Raw genomic sequence first — 23,768 nt, forward strand, 5'->3', positions numbered from 1 at the left:
TGTGAGCAAGAGCATCGGTGATATCATGAAAAATGATCAGCCAGTCTTTGTTTGTCGGTGAACTTTTAACTTTCTCTTTATATACCATTGGATTCCTTGCAATACAATAGTTTACTGACTGTTATGGACATATTTTCTTCCCCTTTGAACTACATCGCTAGTGATATAGGCTCTCTTTCAAGCTGGATGCCTATTATTGCAGGAATGTTTTTGTGTGAGAGCCTGCATGATTTGTGCCTCCTTTACCATCTCTTTGGTGTTTGCATCAGACATTGTTTTTCTACCACAAGAACCAATAATCTTGTGAATGATTTTAAAATGCACCAGCCATATAAAACCTGTCCCGGTATTAATTCCTTTTAACTTGATTCGTTGAAGCTCAGATGGATCAATTAAATTAACAGAGGCAAATTTGCTACTGGGTGGTCCTGATTTTGTATTCCTGTCTCTAATCTGGAATATAGCAATATTTTATTTTATAAACAGAGAATCAAGACCATCTTAAAAGTGAGGCTAGTCAGCTCAATCAGATTCACATGCTATATTGTGTCATAAGTAATGGTAATAGGACTGAGTGGAATCCAGTCGAGTCTGTAATCATATGAGTGATAGCAGAATCGGATGACTACACTGCGAGTTTGAAAGCCTCTATTTAGGAGTCTGTTCACTGTTTCTATGGTGATTGAAACCAAGGTTGTGATTGGTTGATTTAAACTACAACTTTGAATATGATTGGCCTATTGAACTGTCTGATAACAAAGTGTCCGATGACAAACTATCCAATAACAACTTGCCAAGTGAATTAGTGGAAAATAGGGGTTTAAAAACCAATCACAATCGAGGAAATTGTAATTTTTATGATTAATAGATTATTGATTGGTAAACTTTATCCTTTCCATATAGTAAACTGTGGCTCAATTTGGCTTTCTTAAAGCCTCTTCTTGTATCTCAATCAACCAACAACTTAAGTCTCAACCAACGAACGACGGAAGTCTCATAAAACACAGTTTGAAGTGTAAGATGCCTAATTGCCCTGTCCCCTGAGGGCACTGTTGAGAGAGATACACAGAGGGTATGCATGGTTGCCACAAACAAAACTTTGCAAAATTCCCTGACTCTCAAGGCACTGACCTACACTGACCTATCCATGATAAAAATAAAATTTCCTTGACCAAATAGAGACAAAATGTCTAACCTCCCCTTTTAGCCTTTCAACAGCAGTTTTTGCCTTCTTCATTAAAACATTGAGATCTTATGAAATATTTCTTCCACCATGGTATGAAACTCAGTGATGTAAAGACTTGAATCTCACTGACTTTTCCTGACCTTGAAATTTCTTTCCGTGGCCATTTTTTGATCTGTGGTAGCCCTGGTAGGGCAAGATTCACACTACACAGCAAATTAAGATGGAAGGGAAAATGCTCAAAGTTCAATGACTGTCCTTTTCAGTCAAAAGTTTTGCCTGTCTGCCTGGCAAACAGATATGAATAAATTCCCACTTATTCATTTCAGAATGTGGCAAATTCCCTGCCTCATTTTATGAAAATGATCGTAATTTTGTTCAATTTCATCATAAAAAGGAGACAAATTGCGAGGGCCATACTCTCCCCTCCCCCTATAAGTTTATGTTGTACAATGCAAGATCATGCTAGTCATGTTTATGTTCAGCTTCCATTTGGTTATATCATTTTTTGTAACCAACTGCAAATTTTCTGATACCTATTATAATCTATTTTGATGCTGACAGAGACTTACCTTGCTCTTGTCCAGGGTCTTTTATTCTGTTTGGCTAATGCTTTCCATTTGCCATAGTAAATTTGTGCCAATTCCTTAGTGTGAGAATATGCATCTCTTTCCTCTTGAATTTGCATTTCCCTGTTCTCCCTTTCCCTTGCTGTCCTTGACAATCGTTTGTGTTTCTTCCTTTGATTCTGCATCCTGCATTTTTCTTCAATTGTATTTTCATGAGATCGTTGTGGCATGATTACTTTTTTAAGCACGCGCTTTTTGTCAGCGATTGCCTTTGGTACTTGATTGCCTATGGCTAAGTGTGTGCCAACGTTTCCATAATGTTGTAGGAAATTCTAATGGCCAGCGACAACATGACAAAACGATAAAAATTAACCAGGAAGCTTTGTTGACCTTTACTTGCAGTGAATGTACAACTAAAGAGAATGTGGATGAAACAGGGTACAAGGATTACGAAAGGACTACCAGAAAAAAAAAACAAGCTATTGAAATCCTCCAAGTGTAAATTTTTTAAAAATGTAAAATGCATTTTCCAGGCGTTCCAATATCATCCATCCTGCGGCAGACTACTAAGATTGAATTTATTTAATTATTTCCTCATCAGTGGTTTAATAATAGTACATCCTTTGAGCCGATTACATAAGTGGAAGTTTTCAAAAATAATATGACTCTTTTAATTTTCACAAACATGTTTCGACGGTGCATCCGTCATCGTCAGTGTGATGGTTATGAAAGTGTACAGTGATTTAAAATGTGCCTGTTACAAATCATACGTTACATTGCATTGGAAAACAATACGCTAGATAAATTTCGAAGTTAATGGAAATGAAAAGATGTGCGTGTACGTGCAGCTATAGGGAAAGTGTCAAATTGATGTGTTTGACCTGTTTATTAAGGTCAGGCTTTTCCCACTTGATGTACATAGACTCCCTAAGCTTAACTTGGTACTTGGTAAGTGCAGAGTCTAAGATCTTGAAACAGTCTAAGTTACAAGAGGTACGGCACGACTCTGAAGCCTGCAAATGCTTATAAATGTGAGGAGATCTGTCCGATGACAAGTGCTCGTGCACGTGCGTGGAGAAATGTCGGCTTGTTTCGTCAACGTAACAAGCATTACAGCTTGCACAAGAAAATTTGTACATGATGCGCCTATGGAGTCTGTCAGGGAGAGGATCTTTCACATTGAACAAGTTCTTAATTTTAAAGGTAGAATAAACAAATTTGATGTCGATGGGTTTGCAGAATCGATTGATTAGCTTGTGCACCCTTTGTTGTGCAACACCCGCAAAATGCCCGATGTAGGGGATCTTGAAAGTGTTTTAAATCACTGTAAACTTTCATAAACATCACACTGACGATGACGATGCACCGTCAAAACACATTTGTGAAAATTTAAAAAGTCACATTATTTTTGAAAATTTCTACATTTTTGCTGTTGTCTCGACCTTTTGGAGCAATAATCTACGACATCGCAGCCAAGTATGATAGAAGGATCAGCCCTTCTGACCTCTGCAAACTCGAGAAGATCTTGAAAAAGACACGAAAGTCGGAACTGGATTTAGCGTTCCTGCGAAACTGCAAGTCGCCCAATGTTTACCCGAAGTTTCTTTGTTTTCACCTACCTTCAAACACCGCCCGACAAGATGTATTGCCAATTAAGAAACATCTTTTGAAAAGCGCCATCAACAGATGATTTAAGGAGCATCGTAAGCTACTTTGCAAGAGAAACAACTTGATGACCAGAATCTCCAGCATCTTAAACAGTCTGGATAGCTACATATTACGTAAGGCTGTTGCCCACAGTGTAGCTAAAACGGCAAATCAGTTCATCAAGACTCATGAGAAGAAACTAAAAAACCTCACAAGGAATTCTGTTCTGCCTTTCACTTCAAGCGAAGTTGTTACAAACCTGTCTTCGTTTGTTCTCACCGCAGAGCAGCTAGATGTGCTCAAATTTTGACTGACACACTCAATATGTCCACCATTGATTAACAAGACTGACATCTTCACGTGCTTTGAACTGATTAGTCAAAGAATGATCAGAAATCTCAAAGACAGCAAGGACACTGGAAAACTAGTTACGGAACTGTCTCACCTGGCTCACACTTACATCTCCGCTTATTGTCCCACAACGGCTGACCTCAAAAAGCACGGAATTCTCAAAAACTTACGAAAGAACAAGGACATTGTAATTTTGCAACCAGACAAAGGAAATGGCTCAGTGGTTTTAGATAGAACTGCGTATGATAGAGGTATTTTAAAAATAATCAATGATACATCAAAGTTTAAACCCCTTAGCAATGACCCCACCCTAAATTGGGAAGGGAAATTACAGCGTTTTCTCAGGGATTTAAACAAAAAGGGCCATTTAGATCAACAGGTATATGACGCTATATATCCGAGTGGGTCACAACCTGCTAGGATATATCGTCTACCCAAGATGCACAAACCGCAGGCAGCCAACTGTACACCTCCTTGTCATCCAATTGTCTCTTCCATTGGGACTTACAATTACAACCTGGCCAAATTTTTGAGTAATCTTCTCCAGCCGCACATTCCCTCTGAATATGTCGCTTCAGACACGCTCACTTTTGTTTGTGAAATTAATGGCTTGTCCATGGAGGGGAAGTTTATGGTTTCGTTTGATGTGGAAAGTTTGTTTACCAACATTCCTTTGAGTGAATGTATAGACCAGGTGGTCGACTACATTACCAAGGGCAACCCTGGCATCAAACTAAGCACTTCTGACCTAAAAAGACTTTTCCTATTTGCCACCGCTGAAACCCATTTCATTTTCAAGGGCACATATTACGATCAGGTTGATGGTGTAGCCATGGGTTCCCCATAGCCCTCGTTCTTGCTAATCTTTTCATGAGTCACCACAAGAAGATCTGGTTGGAACAGTATAGGGATTCCCAGGTTTTATTCTACCGTCGTCATGTGGACGACTCTTTTTGCCTTTTCCACTCGGAACGGGATGCTGACCTTTTCTTTAATTTCATTAACAATCAACATCCTAATATTCATTTCACTATGGAGAGGGAGAGTAACCAGGTTATTCCTTTTCTTGATGTGCTATTAAACAACAAATCCCCACAATTCCCTGTCGCCACTGTATACCGCAAAAAGACCTTCACGGGCTTGTTTACCAATTTTTTAAGCTTTACACCTCTTGCTACAAAATGGGGCTGGTGAAAATGTTCATTGACAGGACCTTTAAGATCAACAACACGTGGTTGGGTTTTCACAATGATATTCAGAGTTTGTTTACTTTTTTGCGTAAAAATCTCTATCCCGATCACGTACTAGACGTGTTACTCCACCGTTAGGTCACGAGAGCAGTAGTAGGGATCGACACACGACCTTCAACAGGTGTCGAGAAACAGGAGTTGCCCAAGCACTATTTCAACATCCCCTACATCGGGCATTTTTCGGGTGTTGCACAACAAAGGGTGTGCAAGCTAATCAATCGATTCTGCAAACCCATCGACATCAAATTTGTTTATTCTACCTTTAAAATTAAGAACTTGTTCAACGTTAAAGATCCTCTCCCTGACAGGCTCCGTACGTGCATCGTGTACAAATTTTCTTCTGCAAGCTGCAATGCTTGTTATGTTGGCAAAACAAGCCAACATTTCTCCACGCACATGCACAAGCACTTGTCATCGGACAGATCTTCTCATGTTTATAAGCATTTGCAGGCTTGAGAGACATTCCATACCTCTTGTAGATCTTAGACTCTGCACCTGCCAAGTACCAAGTTAAGCTTAGAGAGTCCATGTACATCAAGTGGGAAAAGCCTGACCTTAATAAACAGGTCAAACACATCAATTTGACACTTTCCCTATAGCTGCATGCACACGCACATCTTTTCGTTTCCGTTAACTTCGAAATTTATCTAGCGTATTGTTTTCCAATGCAATGTAACGTATGATTTGTAACAGGCACATTTTAAATCACTGTAAACTTTCATAACCCTCACACTGAAACTCAAACCAGTTGATATTCAAGCCAGTGCTCCTAAAACTCAAATTGGGTGATTTCTATTGGATTTTTGGTCAAGATATTTACATGTTATCTGATTCATCTAAGTCTAAAATGCCATATAGTAGATTCTTTTCAACATAGTTTTCAATAACATTGAAAACTGTTTTGCTTTTGTTGAATTTTAACACCTTAAAACTTCACATGCAATTTTCTCGAAAATGCTCTTATAGATTTTTTTCAATTCTGCCATCATTGAGACAACTATGTTGTCCGAGATTCCGACATCATATTTCAAAAATTGTCCCCGACAGCAAGTTATTCTATGTCATGTAAAATGAGGTATGGCATCATTTTATTGCTATGGTAACTCAGATCCTGGTGAAATGTATCCCATTTGAAACTTTCATCTTTCTCAAGCACACCAGTAATGTTTGATTTTCTGTTGGATTGATAATGGTGATGTTCTAGTCGCCCAAAGTTGAACGGTATTGTTACTCAAAAATCCGATCGAGCCACCTTAACACTCTAATACATCAGCACTCACTCTGCATCTCAGTAGGATGCCTGTGGCAAAATCAAGCTACTGTCAAGAATTGCGAACAACCTTAAACTTGATCAGAAGAAGGCTCCTGGTGTAAGCGAGCAGATAGCCAAAATTGTCCATGGGTTACTGAGAGAAAAGCTTATGGACAAAGTTTTGACAGTGACACAGAATCACTATAACACACCAGAAAACTGTGAATGCCTCACAAGCATGAAGGTCAATCATCTTACCTGGGATAAACTAAAATCAGACTAAGGTCTGCTGATATCAAGTTCCACTGAATGCAATGTAATCTTGTCAAAGGGCTCATCCCTGTAGTTTCTGTTATTGAGGAACTTGTGAAGGCACGGGATAAAATTCCTAAAGATGCCTTGGATGTCCCAGAATTAATAAGAGTGGCAGGTGCTGCTAACTTCGAGTTGAATGTGGCACAGGGACAACATCGAGCCTGCACTAAATGAAGACTACAAACATTTGTGCTCCAGCTCAGTACCCTTCACAGAATTCCTGTTTGGTAATGACACTGACTTATCTAAACGACTGAAAGATCTCGCGGAAGCAACCAAAGTTAGCAAAAAGCTAAACCTGAAAGCATAAGGCCACAAAAGCAATGGATATATGGGATACAAGCATGCAAAGTCCAAAAGGCTTTGGCTACAAGTATTCCTCACGTGGCCAAGGCACTTGGGCCATTAAAAATTTAAACTGGAAAAAACCTGGCCCCCATACACCAAGAAGGGATGAGGGGAGGGGGCCAAACAAGTAGGGCAAGAAAACCCCTCTATCAAGGTAAACAATGCATACATGTTATTGGCCGGCTGGGAGGTCTGTATAGGGAAAAACTGTGACTGAGGTCTTGAAAATGCATTTTCAAGCCCGAGGTCACAGTTTTTCACTATACGAACCGACCCTAAGCCGGACAATAACATGTTTATCTTTTTTTCTTGCAGTGAATTGGCTTACAAGTGGGTTTGTTTACGTAACTTTGTCATTGAATTGGCTTATGCGCTGTGCACAAACCAATCCTAAAAAAATCTAGCTAGCGAATGAGTGAGTAACTCAGATACTAGACAAGGTGAGATGTATTAAAGAACAGATTTATTTCGAACTACTTTATGTTAGTGGCATTTAGTTCACCAATTAAGTTCTCTGAAAGTGTTTTTCCGGTGTGAAAGTTCGTGCAAAGATTGAAGTTGTACTACAAAAACAATTTCTGTCAGTCGTTGCAAATCACTCGAAATCACAGTTTTCTACCGTAAATTGAGTAGCATATAGCAAGGAAATTCATTAAGTGTTTTCCACAGAAATTCTCTCAAATACAGCAATGATCAGAGAGGTAAACTTGACTGAAATTGAGTCATTTTTTGTAATTAAAATTGTGTAGAGAGAGACACACAGGATTACTTGCCATTACAGCGCCGAGCTACAAACAGCCAAACAAACTCTTACAACTTAAAAAACTCAATTGAATTTACTTACAGTGACTTTTCTTGCCATTTAAAGGTGAATTGCGTCGATTAATCGTTGATGGAAGCGTAAAAAGGGCGAAAAATTGACAATTACCGCTAATTCGTTCACGAAAATAGATAAACTAGATGGATTCTGCCCGCTGCGGCGGTCCAGATGAGAAAATTCCCCTTGCTCCCGGAACCAATCAGATTGCAGGATTTGTTGAATTCCGCCCACTCATGAGCTGGGAAAAAGATAAACTAAGATATCTTCAAGCTGGTAGATTGCAACAATTTGTCCCAGCATGGAAAGACATTACTGATGACCCAGAGGTTTTAGACTGGGTTGAGCATTATCATTTACAGTTGATAGATAGTGTACCAATGGTACAGCAAACTGACCATAAGATCATACAATTCAATGTTGCAGAATCTGCTATTATAGATTCTGAAGTTGTAAAACTCCTTAATAAAGGTGTTATTGTGGAGTCTACTCACTCACAAAGAGAATTTGTTTCGTCCATTTTCCTTAGGCTTAAAAAGAATGGAGTAGACTATATGATGATCCTAGATCTTGAGGAGCTCATAGAGTTCATTGTTTACTGGCACTTCAAAATGGATTCACTTAAGACAGTGACAGATCTTAAGTTGAAACTGCTATGAAAGAGTTTCTTTTGTTTGTATCGTGTGCTATCAGTTGCTTTGAAGTCTCACATAACTTCATAGTGCGCATGATGACGAAGCAGAATCGAAAATTAAACGAGACTTACCTTAAGTCAATGTTTGATTGGGATTCTGCCAAGTCATCAGTAGCACAACAACTCACGCCCATACCCTTTAGAGGTATTATAGACCCACCAAAACTTCTTGTAATACTACCCACCTGATCAGCACACTCAAGACTTTAAAGACTGATCACTCGGGCAGCTGGAGCTCTCTCACATGACTTCTTGTGCTACTGATGACTCAGCAGAATCCCAATCAAACATCGACTTCAGGTAAGTCTCATTTAATTTTCAATTCTCACGTCTGTTGATCATCTAAACCTTGAAATCCCGACTTGATTCATCAGAAAATTCATACAGCTCATCATTTTTGTGATTCTCAATATCTTATTTTTTGGCAATCAAGTATGGTTGAACCTGTATAAGCAAACACCTTCAGGAAATAGTTAGCTTCTCTATATGAAAACGTTTGTGCCAAAATCTATTCAAGGTATATTTTCTGTGGTAAGATATTGAGAACTTTCGTCAGAAATTCAAAGAATAACTAACTTGACATGGTGTAAGTGACTGTAAAACTGCCTTAGACGGTGCGATGTTGGAAACCTGGGGGGACTCCTATATGAAAAGTTTGGGTCGTCATCTTGGGTACAAATCAAGGGTTCTGATCTCACTTAGTATTAGGGTGTTGACGACGAAACGTCACCATTCTTAGGTTTCAAAGTATCCTTTAAGATGCACTCAAAGATATAATAATAAAAGAAATGCTCTCATTTAGTTCTGTTTTAGGCTTGATTTCCACTGATCCCTGGAGTACACAAGCCGGGTCTGCTCATGGGATCCTTTCTTGAACAGTGGCTTGTAATTTAACCTAATCCCGTTTAAGTGGTATCTTTTAAGGGTCTAATGAAGTTAAAGCAGCACCCATATTAGTCTCCTTTAGGAATTAAATTTAAATTTTCTGATGAGCATTCCTGCAGACGTTTTGATATGGGAGTTCCCCCAGGATTCCAAATGTCTAACAGGAAGTGATGGAGTGAAATCATTCCCCCACTACAACTTGGAATATAATATTTTCCAAGTTTAAAAAGTACATGCCCATCAATACTGCAGCCACCAAAATGTTGAAAAGGTACAAAAACACATTCTGTTAAGTGAGATAACAGAAACTCCTTGAGGCGAAGGCGAGCATATTTAAAAAATCACAGAAGGGAAGCAGGTTTTTGTAAAGATTAAACACGGTCTTCAAAGCATGTCATTGCAAATGGAAGTGGTGGTGCAAAATCTGGTGAAGTGTATGCAGGAAACAAATGAGCAAGCAAAGAATTACAAAGAGGGTAGGAATTCCTGGAAAAAAATATCACAATCTATTCCAGGAACACATGGATTTGAAAATAGAATGGGTATGTAATTATTGCCATGAAATGAGGAAAACCACACCCAAAGGTGGATGTTACGAATTATGTAGCGATTGTAGCAAAAAGGAAATGACAAGAAAGAACTTAAAGGAGATCATAGAAAGAAAAACCATTGAAGTACATCACTGGCAAACATGTTACAAAGAACTGTCAAAGTGACACTATGCCCTCTGAGCAGATGGGAGGACTAGGTAGAAAAAAGATGATCAAGAACAAGAAAGAAATGAAAAGGAAAAAAGGAAACCAGCGACAATGGGGTGTGGACGTACAGGTTATTATGCAAATCAATAAGCTGTCAAAGTGCATTAAAAGGAGCAATTTGATTGATGATGTCATTTGATGAGTACCTGTCAAAAACCCTGTAAATGAGCACATACGACTACTGTTTATTCTTTAATTTTGGCATAAACATTTATGAACAATATTTTCCATGACTGAAAGTATTGAGTACCTGTCATTGATGAAGTTTTAACCCAACAACTTGATGTATTGTTTGTTAAATAAAAGGTAAAATGTGTTACTTGAGTTGTGGTTAAGATTAAAGGGTTCTTTCAAGTACTAATGAGTCTCACTCTGGACAGGGGTAGTGATTCAGCGGTCTGAAAACTATAACCATGTATGATTTTATTTTGTGGCATGTTTTTTTTTTATTTCATGTACTTCATCTTTTTGTCAGCCAACAAATGTGATTGCTGTTGAAAATCAAAACTTATACAATTTCGTTAATAGTAAAAATGTCAACAGGTGGCAGGCCAAAAGAAATAAATGCCAGGTCAAAATTTGTATGGCCTGCCAAAAATTGAAAAAAAAAAATGGCAGCCTATACATTTTTCTATTTCAAGCTCTGTAATTAGCTATCACAGATGACATGCTAAACTGGAGATCTTGTGCACTGCCAGATGCCCTTGGGCATCATTCAGCGAGTCAGCCAATATTGAAGCATAGTAATAAGAGATTAGATAGCACATAATTTTCAGATTATGTCAAGGAGTGATACATTGATGGCTTTGTCATTAGGGACTTTACGATTTAGGACGCAACGGCTCTAAGTTGCTGCTGGAAGTAAATTTTCACACTAGATGCACACTGCGCATGCCTAAGCCATCGGTCCCACTGGAGTCATGTTGCCTTGAGAACACGAGTTTATGAATGTTGGGGTTTTGCACAAAACATGAGTATTAATCATTCTTGTGTGAAAGGAAATGTTATTATATTCTCCTAAACATTTAAGATTTATATCTTCCAATCACGTAGGTAGTTTGTGGCCGATTTAGATTGCAGAAATGTCCCGATTCTGACTTTTTTCAACATTGTTTACAGGTGTCTAAAGCATAAAAAATATGGCATCATCAACCCAACCTTCGATATGAAGTATTAAAGTTTATCACTTATAACATTTACAAAATCTTATACTTCTAAATGGCAACTAGGCTCAAACAGTTTTGTTGTATTTTACGCACTTCATTACCAAAATTTGACCCATGTATTAGCCAAGAAAAACCTTTTGATGTTTTGCTGAAGCACACTTGTCTGGCAAAGGTGCTGCAAAACTGTGAGAAGATTCTATTCATGCACTGTATTTTTGTCGGTTATGTTTCTGGACAAGCGACTTATTGTGTGTTGAGAGCTTACACACCGAAAAAAATTACATGAGGGGAAGCAATAAAAGCAAGAAAATATCAAATATCAAACATCAAACAAAGAATGGCACATGGTTGGAAGAACGGATCGACTTCAGTGTGTGTTGTTGTATGTTACTCAGCTACGCGATTGAAATGGTTAAAACGACGTTTATTACATTGGTGGCAGTGGTGGGATTTAAAGTGACCAAGAAATGAGTGATGGAGAACAGGAAATACCCGAATGCGCTGTAGGCTGTCTACTGAAAGAACCCGAGCCAAATCAAGAAGCCAAGTCACCACAAAAAAGTGCATCGGAGGAGGAGAGTCCTAAAATTCAGGAGCTGGTGAATACCTTATCCAAGGCCCTGAAGGAGAGCATGGTGGTTTCTAGTGAGATGGAATCCAGCAGGAATGTACGAGCTCTGCGTATTTGTTCAGTGGGTCTAAATTTCAAAACATGGGTTTCGCAGTTTCTTCAGTATGCAAATCTTGTACGTATCAAATCTTCAGATTTTTGAGCTTATTTGCTCACCTTGCTGGATCAACAGGCCTACAAAGTGGCTGAGCTTCTGAAGCTTTTGGGATTGTTAACCTTTGAGGAATTCACGGCACAATTGATTCAAAGATTTGATTTGGGCAAGACAAAGGAAGTTACAGGCCAGGTATCAAAGGCCAAATGAGGATTTTGGAGCATTCACAGATAATTTGATGGAGCTAGTGGAAAATGCCTACCCAGAGGCAGCTTATTCGTTCAAGCTGGAACTGGCAAGAGATCAGTTTATTCAAGGAGTGGCAATCAGCAATGATTTACAAGAAAAGGCTCTCATGAGTCAACTGGCATTGCTTGTGGAGGCTGTTTGTGTTGTTTGTCAGTTAGATAGTGTGCGTAAAACTTGTCAGGCTGTGCCATCTGTGGAAAAGAAAAGTCGGTGAATGTGCTGAGTGCTTCAGTGGATGGTGACAAAATTTCGACTGAGATTTGGGAGCTTAAGAAGATCATTCTAGGTATGAATTAGAAAATTCATGAGCTGGAAAGGAAATCTGAAATGACTTTGACTGCACAATGCTGCTACGAGGTGGTATCTTTTGCTTGCCATGAACCTGGCCATTTTGCTTGGAGTTGTCCACACAAAGAGGGGGAAAAGAGAGCTTGGGCCTGCTTAGGGCCAGGCAGTCCCTGTGAGGTCTGTCGTGGTGGACCAAGCACCAATAATTGCCAATGAGTTAAACAACCCTGCTTTTATAGGTAACAATGTACTTTTGATCATATCAGACTCTGGAATCTATATCAAAGGAGTTGTAAACCATAGTGTAACTTGTATACTGGTGCAACAGTTAGTGTTTTGAATGAGGAAACATGGAGAAAAAGTAGGCATTATAATCAAAATCCACACATCTAAGAACTCGCACTTTTACTAGCGATTCACTGAAAACAAACGCACATAAACAAGCTAAATATACAGGGCAGGAAACCAAAAGGAAATACAAATAAAACAAGCAAAAAAGACAGAAAATAATGAAACTTACAAGATTTGCGTGGCGACTACGACGACTAAAACATAATGACAACGGCAACTAGAAAACTAATGGCAGAAGAAGCTATATCACACAATAGAAGCAAGGGTGAAAAAATGTACACGAAAATATGAAATGGTATGTAACCGAATATAAATGGCGAAACTAATTGAAATAACAAATATACATGGAATAATTGAAAAACAGAAAATGATGCACAAAAAATGCAAAGGCAAAACAAAATATAGGCACTGTGACTACACACCAGCCCCAATGAACCAATTAATCTAATTGTTCATTAATTAACTGTAGACACGAGCTTGTTCTTAAGAAACGGAATTGTAAACACACAATAATTGCAATAAAGACTGATCTTGCAATAAGATCTAGATTTGAGTGTTCTCATAGTTCTCTGAAAACAAATTCTCTCGAATAATTAATCCAGTTCATCACTGACTTGCTGTTCATCATGCTCAAGGAAGCACAGTTTTGAAATCGGTTTAATGAGCGTTGAGGTCTTTGTACGATCTTCTGTGGATCTGACGCATCCATCCCTACCACGATGAACTTCAACAACTCGGGCCAAAGGCAATTTGCCTCAATGAACACCTCATGTTCATGTTCATGTTCTGGTGTTCTCTGGGGAAGTCTCTGAAGTGGTACTTTCTGGTGTGGGTCTAAGGGGTCTGACTTGGTTAGCCTCAGATGCAGGGTTCCCTGTGGCAAACATTTTGGGGGTGACTAGTCTGGTTTTCATGCTAAGGCCTCCCTGTCTCATCTTAGTTGGACCTTCGGCAAAAGTTAGAAATTCGTCTCCTTCGTCGTAGCATTGTAAAGTGAAATCTTCAACTTTCATTTGGTGGTGTTCTTGTCACCCTCGTAGGCCAAAGTGCTGAGTGAGTAGCCACCACATGGTGTTAAGTAGAGCTTGTGGAGTTCCTCCTCCAAGCTGGCCATTCTGCCAGAGGACTTCTTCCTCTTCTTTTCTCAAACTTCTGGATCGGTTTGGTCGCTTTCCTTTCCCCCGTTCTTGCAGTTTTGTGGCCTTCCCTTCCAGGACTTTTCTGGAGTTAAGAAACTCCCTATCTCAGATGATGGACTTTGGATAGGCTTTTGATTTTAGATATCTCTCCAGTGATGCCTGCATTACTTTCAGGCAGTCGGACTCATAGTCATCCCCGTTTTCTTTTCATAATGTGGCATAAAACTTGCTACAGTGTTTGGTCGAGGACATCGCTTTCATACTCTTCTAAATTTGCTTGGAAGTTTCTTTCATTGGCCCACTTTTTGAAAACGTTACTTCAGTACTCTGTGCTTTTCCTGGTGTTTTCCTTTTCACTCTTGTCTTAATTCTTCTATGTATTCCTCGTCAACTATCTCGAAATGAGATGCCATTGTTACAGAAAAATTTTTAGCAACAACTTCTCGATAGCATAAGCTGTTGCTAAGAAACCTGAGGACCAAGCGTGAGCAAGTAGTTTTGCCCTCGTCACAACCAAAATTAAGAAGTACCCTCTTCATTGATTAATCAGCATTCAGTAATTTTGCCCTCTATTTTATTATTATATAAATAGCTCATTTCCTGAAGGTGCCCGCTCATACAAGTTTAACCATACTCGATTGCCAAAAAAAGACATCAAAAGTCACAAAATTGACGAGCTGTATGGAATGATTCAAGCCATGATTAATGTTTTAGACGATCAACAGTCAAGAGAATTGAGAATTCAAATAACGTGTTCTGCTGTTTATTTATATGATATTGTAAATAAATACTGTAAACGTCCATAGGTAAGCCGCACCCACAATATGGAAGCGCAGATTTTGGAAAAAATAGAAAGAATAAAGTTTAAAGTTCCAGTAGAGTTGTATTGCTATAAACAAACAAGGACAAACAATGAAGGTTTTGAAACACTGATATAGAAGTTGTTGCCATCTTTCACATTTATCAAGTCTAAAGAAAGTGAAATTTCATTTGTCATACGTTCTTTTTCGTTTGAATTTACAACATTTTTTCCTTAAAATGCTCTTTTGATCTGATTTTTCAAGATTATCACTTCAAAACACACCATAAAGTTGAAATTATGAATGAGTGCTTAGTAGCCAAGCTTTTTTTTTTTAAATGTGGGGAGGAGTCTGGGACAGGGCCAAACATTCGACTCTGCTGTTGGGGGATACTACGTCTATAAAGATGTTTGGAAACCTGCAATAGGTGAAAAACTTCATGCCGAACAGGAGCTTGATAATGCAGTCGACAAATTTGCTGTAAGGTGGTAAAAAAAACGAAACAGTTGGTCATTTACTTCACGAGTACTCACAAATTTTGTGTTATTTTCACACATGGCAGAGAGATATACGTGGAAAAGACTGGCCTTAGACGTCACTCCAAACAGCTAAGCAGAGGAATGGAGATTCCTTGTAGGTTGGTGATTAGTTGTTTGAGTAAAGTGAAAATTAATCACTTGAAAGAACTCTTGGAGAGCAAGAATTGCTGATAAACACTCAAAGACACAAATGGCTCCTTTAGGAGCCACCACTCATGAAAAAGTCAATAAACAACAGCAACATGATCTCAGTTTCTTTTATGTTTATTTCTCGACATCTTAAGAAGTTTTAATAATATTAATTATGTTCTTGAGAACTCCAAACACAGATGTATCTGTGGAAAAGTCGCAGCCTTGAGTTTTGGCTTCAATTTTGTGTAAAAAAGTGTGGCTAATACATGGATGTTTACAGTGCACATAATTATGGACATGGCGAAATGAGGAACAAATAGTTGATAAATAGAAGAAAGACATTACACAAGGCTGGGAGTTCTGCAGTCTTTTCCAGCCTTGGAAAGGGGAAGAAAAAAAGTTATTACAACACGGTGTATTTTTATTAAATCACCCATCCTAATGCGAACCCTGCCGAACAGACTAAAACCTCCAGTCACTGTTTACAGGCGATCCATTTTCCAAGTTGAGTGGCTCATAGCCACTTTGATTTGTTTCATAAAAGGTAATTTTTGTCTTTTGTTGTAAGTAATGTAATGCTTCCTCCAGGCTTAAGGAAGGCTCCTGTATTGTGAATTATTAAGTTATTGATATTTGTCTGGTGTTATTATGAATAAGTAAGTTTTACTACGTTAAATATTAGGGGCTTATACAGTTCCAAAAAAAAATGAAAAGCTGTCTTTAGGCAACTACACATCAAGAAGTACTCAATAATAACATAGCTCTACTAACCAAGAAAAAATATGGAGTAATGAGTGAGACAGTAAAGTGTACTTCTGCCATGGAAGTTAACACAGCAAAGGAGCTGCAATTCTGTTTAATCCTTGGATTAAAGTGCTAGTAGAAAATCAAATTCGTTCCAAAAACGGCAGGATTCTTACCCTGCAGTTTTGTATAGATGATCAGAAACTTATATGTGCTAATAGTGTTAATCATTACCTAAGTGATGATAGTTAATTGTTGATTGATGTAACAGCCCGTTGTTAAGCAAGTTATTTAGAATCGTATGTCAGTTGTAATCTCTTGTCGATCTGTTCGAACTGTTTTTTGGTTCCATCTCTGACCATCATGACTCATCAGGATTCTACCTCTCCCGTTCTTCCCCGACGCTCAGGCAGAAAAGTCAAGCCGAACAGGGATCCCGACTATGAATACATGCAAATGCGTATTGATCAACTCAATCGCGAATTAGCCGCATCAGGGCTATCGCCTCGTGCTCCGTTAATAACATCTCATGCTCACGGTTCTCATGATTCTCCTTTTTCGAGGCAGCTCTCTGATCCTCCAGTCGCTGTTCCATCCACATCTGCACTAACAGCGGAGATCGAACTGGCTCAACTGCAGCGAGACAAGTTGGCTCTCAAGCTGGAAGTTTTAAAGCTTCGCGCCGCAGCGGCAGAAACCAAGGTTGAGGGAGTGGAGTCGAAGCCAAGCACAACAAGAAAGAAGAGAACTATCGACTAGCCTCACGAGTTCTGCTCAGGTGTGCCCACTTTAGAATTCGAGAAGTTGGAGATGGCCGACTTTGTTGCTGGTTTTCTCGCCATGGTTAAGCCATATGAGGCCAAGCGCAGGGAGGTTATGCTCCAGCTTCTCGAGTTGTTAATGCACAAAGCCTCTAGCTATACTTGGAGGAGTGTTAGGGGATTTTATGCTCATATTGCCAAGCAAGTGGAGTTGTGTCGCCTGGAATTTGATGACGAGTCTCAAATCCGCGATTCAGCAACCATTTTCTTCAAGCATTCAGATTTACGGTCTTCCACTCCCCAGCCACGCTCGAATAATTCGGCTGGGGGCGGATCTTCCTCTGGTAGCGATATCATCAACAATAAATCGTCAAAGCCAGATTCTTCACAGGCCAAGGCTTGTCGTCAATGGAATTATCTCGGTTCTTGCCCCTGTGATTCAACTAGCGTGTCGTACGCAGGGCATCACAAATGTCGAGTCTGCGCTAAAGATCATCCTATGCTTCACTGCCCAAAGCGACGTGCTCCTATTCCTGAAGTGAACTTCAATTCTTCAGAGCCGGCGTGACTCGCGAGCTCAAACCCGAGTATGGACCCTTTTACGCCCCAACCGACTCCAGCTTTTCCTACGGACTTATCGCTCACGGACATCCCTAACACTAGATTTAATTCCTTTTCAGATGACTTTGCTGCGACCGCAGTAATTCAGCATATTCTGGCTTCTAAATCAGAGTTTCCCAATGCGTTTGGAGCTCGTCTACCCGTTACATCTCAGCTCAACATTCCCGCCTGGGAGTTTTATTTACGGGACTACCACGATACTCACGTTGTTGACTTTCTGCGCTTTGGCTGGCCGGTGAGTTATACAGCTGAGATTCTCCCTTCTTCTTCATGTAATCATCCCTCCGCGGTTGAATTTGCCGACCATGTGGAACATTATATTCACACTGAACTTGGTTATCATGCTATCGCTGGTCCCTTTCAAACCAACCCCTTACATCAGCCTTTGGTTTGCTCACCTTTACAAACTGTTCCTAAGCGGGGCTCTAACAAACGGCACGTTGTAATGGATTTGAGTTATCCACCAAATTCCTCTGTAAATAGCGGCATTTCAGCTTCAAGTTATCTTAACGAGCCATACAAACTGAGACTGCCCGGCATTGATCGTTTATGCCAGTTTATTCTTCAACACGGCCGCGGTTGTCTTCTCTACAAAAAAGATTTGCAGCGAGCTTACAGGCAACTCCCGATCGATCCAAAAGATTACAATCTACTGGGCTTTCAGTTTAATGGCAGACTGTATTTCGATACTCATTGTCCGTTCGGCTTACGGACTAGCGCTATGATATGTCAGAGAACCACATCGGCTGTTATTTATATCTTTACTCAACGCGGTTACACAGCAGACGTTTATTTAGATGATTTTTACGGCGCGGAACATCCCGATAGAGCATTCAACGCCTTTCACGAGCTTCAGTCATTATTCGATAGCCTAGGCTTGCAAGCTTCGCCTGAGAAAGACTGCCCTCCAGCTACAAACATGATCTGCCTTGGCATTGAAGTCGACACGACCACTTTTTGTCTTCGCGTGCCGTGCGAGCGTCTTGATGATTTGTCACTCGAACTGACACATTGGCAAACTCGAGACTCTTATTGTCGCAAAGACTTGCAATCTCTTCTCGGAAAATTGTCTTTTGTGACAGCATGTGTCAATTCAGGTCGTATTTTCATGTCACGGTTGTTAAACAATTTACGTACATTTCCATCTTCACGACGCACGGCGGTAGTTTCAAATGACATGAAATTGGACATTGCCTGGTGGCTTACGTTTCTTCCTCTGTACAATGGTGTTTCCTTCATCAAGCCAGATTCTTGGTCTTTTGAGGATTTACATTTCTCCACGGACTCTTGTCTTCATGGCGGTGGGGCTACATGTCTCGACCAATGTTTCTTCGTCACTCTTCCTATGAACATCGTTCAGGAAGCGGAGCATATCACTGCCTTAGAGTTATTTGTTTTGGTGCTTGCCGTTCGAGTGTGGGCGCCTACTCTCGCTCGCCGGCATTTTCTCATCTCCTGTGATAATGAAGCCGCGGTCACAGTCATTAACTCTGGCGTCACACGCGACTGTTTTATGCAACGTTGTTTGCGTCAGCTTTGGTTTACAGCCTCTTTACACGATTTCAAGATTCGTGCATCCTTCATTCCAGGCGACCACAACACCTTGGCGGACGCTCTAAGCAGATGGCAACTTAACTCCAAGTCTCAGCGTGACTTTTATTTTTATTGTAGTAAGCTAGGAATTCAGTATTCTTTTATCGAGGTGCCAGAACACCTCTTACGCTTTCAAGTATCGTAGTTTTCTTCTACCTTTTAGTAGCTTCATAAGTACTTATTTTCACTTTCTTCTATCTATTATAGGCCATTATCCCAGGATCCTGGTAATCGACCAGGTAAGAGATGAGCTTAAATCTCAGGCCTATGCCGAAACCACTCAGAAGAATATGAAATCGCATCTTGCTTCTTATCTTCGTTTTTGCGATAATTTTCATTTTCGTTCATTTCCTTTGGACGCTAATATCGTGTCTCGTTATGTAGCTTATCTTGCTTATGTTGGTCGCCAGTTCGGCACTATCCAGAACCATATTTCTAGTCTAAAACATTTTCATCAATTGTACGGTTTCGCTCTGGGCTGGGAACAGAATTATGTTTTTAAGCTTATCATCAGGGGGGCTAAGCGTTTTCTCGGTATGCAACTAAACAGGAAACAAGCCATTACTCCGTTTATGTTGCATCGCATGGCGCTTTTTCTTGTTGCTTTCTTTTCGTTTTTACGTAAATCTAATCTAGTCGTTGACAGCCTACGCAGTATTTCGTCCCCTAAGGTTGTCCGTCGCGGTCATATTATTTTCAAAGAGCACACGGCATATTTGCACATTTTTGAAACAAAAACAATTCAGTTCGCTCAGCGTTCTCTAAGCATTCCCTTGCCAGTTATTCCTGGTTCAAAGCTTTGTCCAGTCACTGCTTTAGAAACGCATCTCGAGTTGAACCAGGTGCCCGCTAGTGCTCCACTTTTTTCAGTGCGCGACAGTTCTTTGGCGTCCTGTCAGCCTATCACTTATTCACAGTTTTCCCGTTTTCTTGCTAGGTCTATCCAGGCAATCGGGGCAGATCCTAGTGCATTTTCTCCTCATAGTTTTCGGCGTGGGGGTGCTACTTTTGTCTTCGATTGCGGACTCCCCGCAGAATTTATTAAATTACAAGGGGACTGGCATAGCGACGCTTATTTAGTTTATCTCGAAATGACCGATAACCAGAAACGAGCCGCCGTAGATGCCATGGCCCAGAACTTACAGGGCTTTGGTCTCTAGCTAGTTTTTTCTATATATATATTTTTATTTTTTTTCTTTTATTCTTTAACTTCCTTCAATTTCATAGACACAGACAATCTAGTTTGGGTCTGGGTGTCGGAGTTTTATTTCGTCTCTTGATCTCAGTGTAACAATAAAGCTCCGAATTTATTCCCAAACTCTGGTCGTCTGTGTTTGAATGTAAACAATTGTGTTAATCATTACCTAAGTGATGATAGTTAATTGTTGATTGATGTAACAGCCCGTTGTTAAGCAAGTTATTTAGAATCGTATGTCAGCTGTAATCTCTTGTCGATCTGTTCGAACCGTTTTTTGGTTCACCCTAATTCCCTCCCACCCTTAAGGTGTCGGAGTTTTATTTCGTCTCTTGATCTCAGTGTAACAATAAAGCTCCGAATTTATTCCCAAACTCTGGTCGTCTGTGTTTGAATGTAAACAATTGTGTTAATCATTACCTAAGTGATGATAGTTAATTGTTGATTGATGTAACAGCCCGTTGTTAAGCAAGTTATTTAGAATCGTATGTCAGCTGTAATCTCTTGTCGATCTGTTCGAACCGTTTTTTGGTTCACCCTAATTCCCTCCCACCCTTAAGGTGTCGGAGTTTTATTTCGTCTCTTGATCTCAGTGTAACAATAAAGCTCCGAATTTATTCCCAAACTCTGGTCGTCTGTGTTTGAATGTAAACAATTTTTACACACCTAATAATGGTAACATTCAAATTATATTTTTTAAACTCAGATCTTTACTTGAACAGTTTCCCAGTGACAAATTATAGTAGGGAGTGATTTTAATTGCCCTCCTTCTAAAACCGATAAAGGAGGATGTGGTGTTTTGTCAAGAAAAAATGTTGCTAGTGAGATCATGCAATTAATGTGTATTTTAGATTTAGACAACGTGTGGAGAACACTACATCCAAAAGAAAAACAATTTACTTTGTGAACATCTGACTTGAAAATAAAATGCAGATTAGATGATTGGCTGATAGCACGTCATCTTTTACAAAAACCCCTATGCAAAAATGTGAAATCAAACTCGCTGCACATTGCGAATACTGGATAGGTCCCTCGGCAGAATTGAGAATCACCACCATCTCTTTCATCCATATTTTAAACTAATAATTTATGTTTTTGTTTCTTCATAATTATCCTCAGACTTTTGTTTTGATCTCCTAGACTTTACTGCTTAAATAATGGCCCAATCAAGTAGTTATTGTAGCGATTGTGCAAAAAGTTTGACTTTACTACAAAGTTTTGTTGCCCTTTCTGTAGTCCCAGGCACCATTTGTTTTTTTGCTACCTCTGAAACAGTTTTCAAACAGTTCATGGTCCCCTATTGCACCAAGAATTGCCATTGGTGACAAGTGCTATTAAAGACTGCATTCTTCTGACTTTCTTTAGCTTTCATTTTGTTTTATTTAACTGTCCTTTCATTACAGAAACTAGCCACTGATAGCCGACACTTTCCTACTGTTACGACATTTCTTGCTCATTTCTTTGCCTTAAAGGAATAAAACACTTCTTGTTATTCTCTTGGAGCCAAGTATTAAATTTGGCCTATTTCAACATTGTGGAGGTTCTGTTGACTCAGGTTTGTCCAAGCTAAAGTCAGTTTTCTGGATAAATGACCATAATGCCTGTCTACCTCATTACTAGCTAGCACATACATACAGGTAGGGTCCATTTCATATCTCCCTTTGAAGATGTATCGCAGCCCTTTTTTTGATATCCAGAAGTATGACTGAGTTTTTTTTCCACCACACAAACAAAACTGACAATTATCACCAGTATAAATTATTCCAAAGCATGTGAGCAGGAGCTGCTTTCTTTATTTCCACGGGCCAAGAAATTGTAAATACCTTGTAAAGGAAGTACCTCAACCTAGTAAAAGTTCACATTAAGTCTGTGCCCAGCAATTCCATTTTGGGCATTCCCATGCAGCTCAAGCAGGAAAATGCTTTCAAATTTGGGAGCTGGACAGTAAGGAATGGAGGTTTCCAATACCTTTACTATCACTGCATTACTGAAACATGCAAATCTTGTTGAGTAATCTATAATTGCCTTCAAGTCTCACGATTTAAATCACTTGTAGAAAGTCTTCAAACTCGACACATAGCAGGGAAATTAAAAGGAAATGCAGACAAAACTGTAGATAGAAAAGCTTGTTTGATGTAAGCTCAAGTTTAAATATACAACTCTAGCTGAACAGTGTTACGGATGGCACAACAAGACGCCATTTGCAATGCAACTCAACTCGTTTGATGCGTACTTCATGTAAGCTACATAGAACTAGAACGCACATGTTTACTCCAAATATGGTAAGACAAACCATATACGTAACATCTCCCTTTCTTTAAAAAAAGAAAAACTAATAAACAAATATCTGGCAAAAACTAGCCTAAAACAAACTTACACAAATCCACTTTGTTTCTGAAAGTGCTCTATGTCAAACTAAATCAGTTTATCCGAGCTTGCTAAAACAAACTTAAAGTGTTCAAAGTCTAGCCTTTGCTTAACGCTTCATGTCAAAATCTTTAAATCTTGAAGGGGGACGAACAGTCCGGGTTCTTGTCTTCTGAGGTGCTAACAATGGAACATTAGTCTCTTCAGCAACAGTTTCATTCAAGGAATCTTTGTCAGGCCTAGTAGGTATAGCAGGTAACTCAGGTACTCTAGGTGTCTCCTTGTGATTTACTCCTGACTCATGTGAGCTAACCTTGGTGCTTTGCTTTTCTGGTGTCGAGGATTCTGCTGCAGGTCTCAGAAACTGCCTGTTTCTTCGGAGGGTCTCACTGCCTGCTTGGACTACATATGACCTGTCTGACAGTTTCTCAACACAAGTAGCTGGTTTCCACGTTTGGTTCTTTCGCAGGGGTGCACTTCTGACTTCTTGTCCAATCTCTAATTCAGGTAACTGCTTCACATGACGGTCATGGTAGAACTTCGCCTTTTGCCTTTTCCGCTCTAATTTCTCTGTAGAATGTGCGCTTACTTTGGGACACAGAAGGCTTGACGCTGTTGGTAAGAGAGTTCGTGTTCGGCGCGACATAAGCCTCTGGGCGGGGCTGTCACCTATACCTTCAGTAGGTGTGTTCCTGTAGTCTAGTAGCGATAGCCATGGATCTTTCCCATCTCGGTCCGCTTTCTTAAATAGCAGTTTAACTGTCTTCACTGAAGACTCTGCTTTCCCATTTGACTTTGGGTAGTGTGGTGATGATGTCACATGGTTAAACTCCCAGCTGAGTGAAAACTCGTGAAATTCTTGACTGCTGTACTTTGATCCATTGTCTGAGACAACAGTGTCCGGGATTCCATGTCTACTGAATTGTTCTTTGAGTACTTGTATAACTGCATGTGAGGTGGTATCTTCAAGTTCACTAACTTCTACAAAATCTGAGTAATAGTCAACGACTGTGAGGTAATTCTTTCCAC

The 23,768-nt window shown here is 39.7% G+C and overlaps 3 protein-coding genes across 3 annotated transcripts; all 3 read left to right on the forward strand.

Moving 5' to 3' along the window:
• The first annotated feature begins 17,006 nt into the window (after nt 1-17,006).
• LOC149099516 (uncharacterized) lies at nt 17,007-17,546 on the forward strand. The gene has a single exon (XM_089278342.1). The coding sequence runs from the start codon at nt 17,013-17,015 to the stop codon at nt 17,529-17,531; it is 519 nt and encodes a 172-aa protein (XP_089134468.1). The 5' UTR covers nt 17,007-17,012; the 3' UTR covers nt 17,532-17,546.
• A 6-nt stretch (nt 17,547-17,552) lies between these two features.
• LOC149099517 (uncharacterized) lies at nt 17,553-19,322 on the forward strand. Its single transcript, XM_089276857.1, has one exon. The coding sequence runs from the start codon at nt 17,553-17,555 to the stop codon at nt 19,320-19,322; it is 1,770 nt and encodes a 589-aa protein (XP_089132983.1).
• LOC149099518 (uncharacterized) lies at nt 19,020-20,746 on the forward strand. Its single transcript, XM_089278341.1, has one exon. It carries the CDS (start codon nt 19,468-19,470, stop codon nt 20,335-20,337), a length of 870 nt encoding a protein of 289 aa, XP_089134467.1. The 5' UTR covers nt 19,020-19,467; the 3' UTR covers nt 20,338-20,746.
• The last annotated feature ends 3,022 nt before the right edge of the window (nt 20,747-23,768 follow it).

This window comes from Orbicella faveolata, unplaced genomic scaffold (assembly GCF_042242905.1).
Source record: "Orbicella faveolata isolate gen_17 unplaced genomic scaffold, um_ofav_v1 contig_46, whole genome shotgun sequence".
NCBI classification, from domain to species: domain Eukaryota; kingdom Metazoa; phylum Cnidaria; class Anthozoa; order Scleractinia; family Merulinidae; genus Orbicella; species Orbicella faveolata.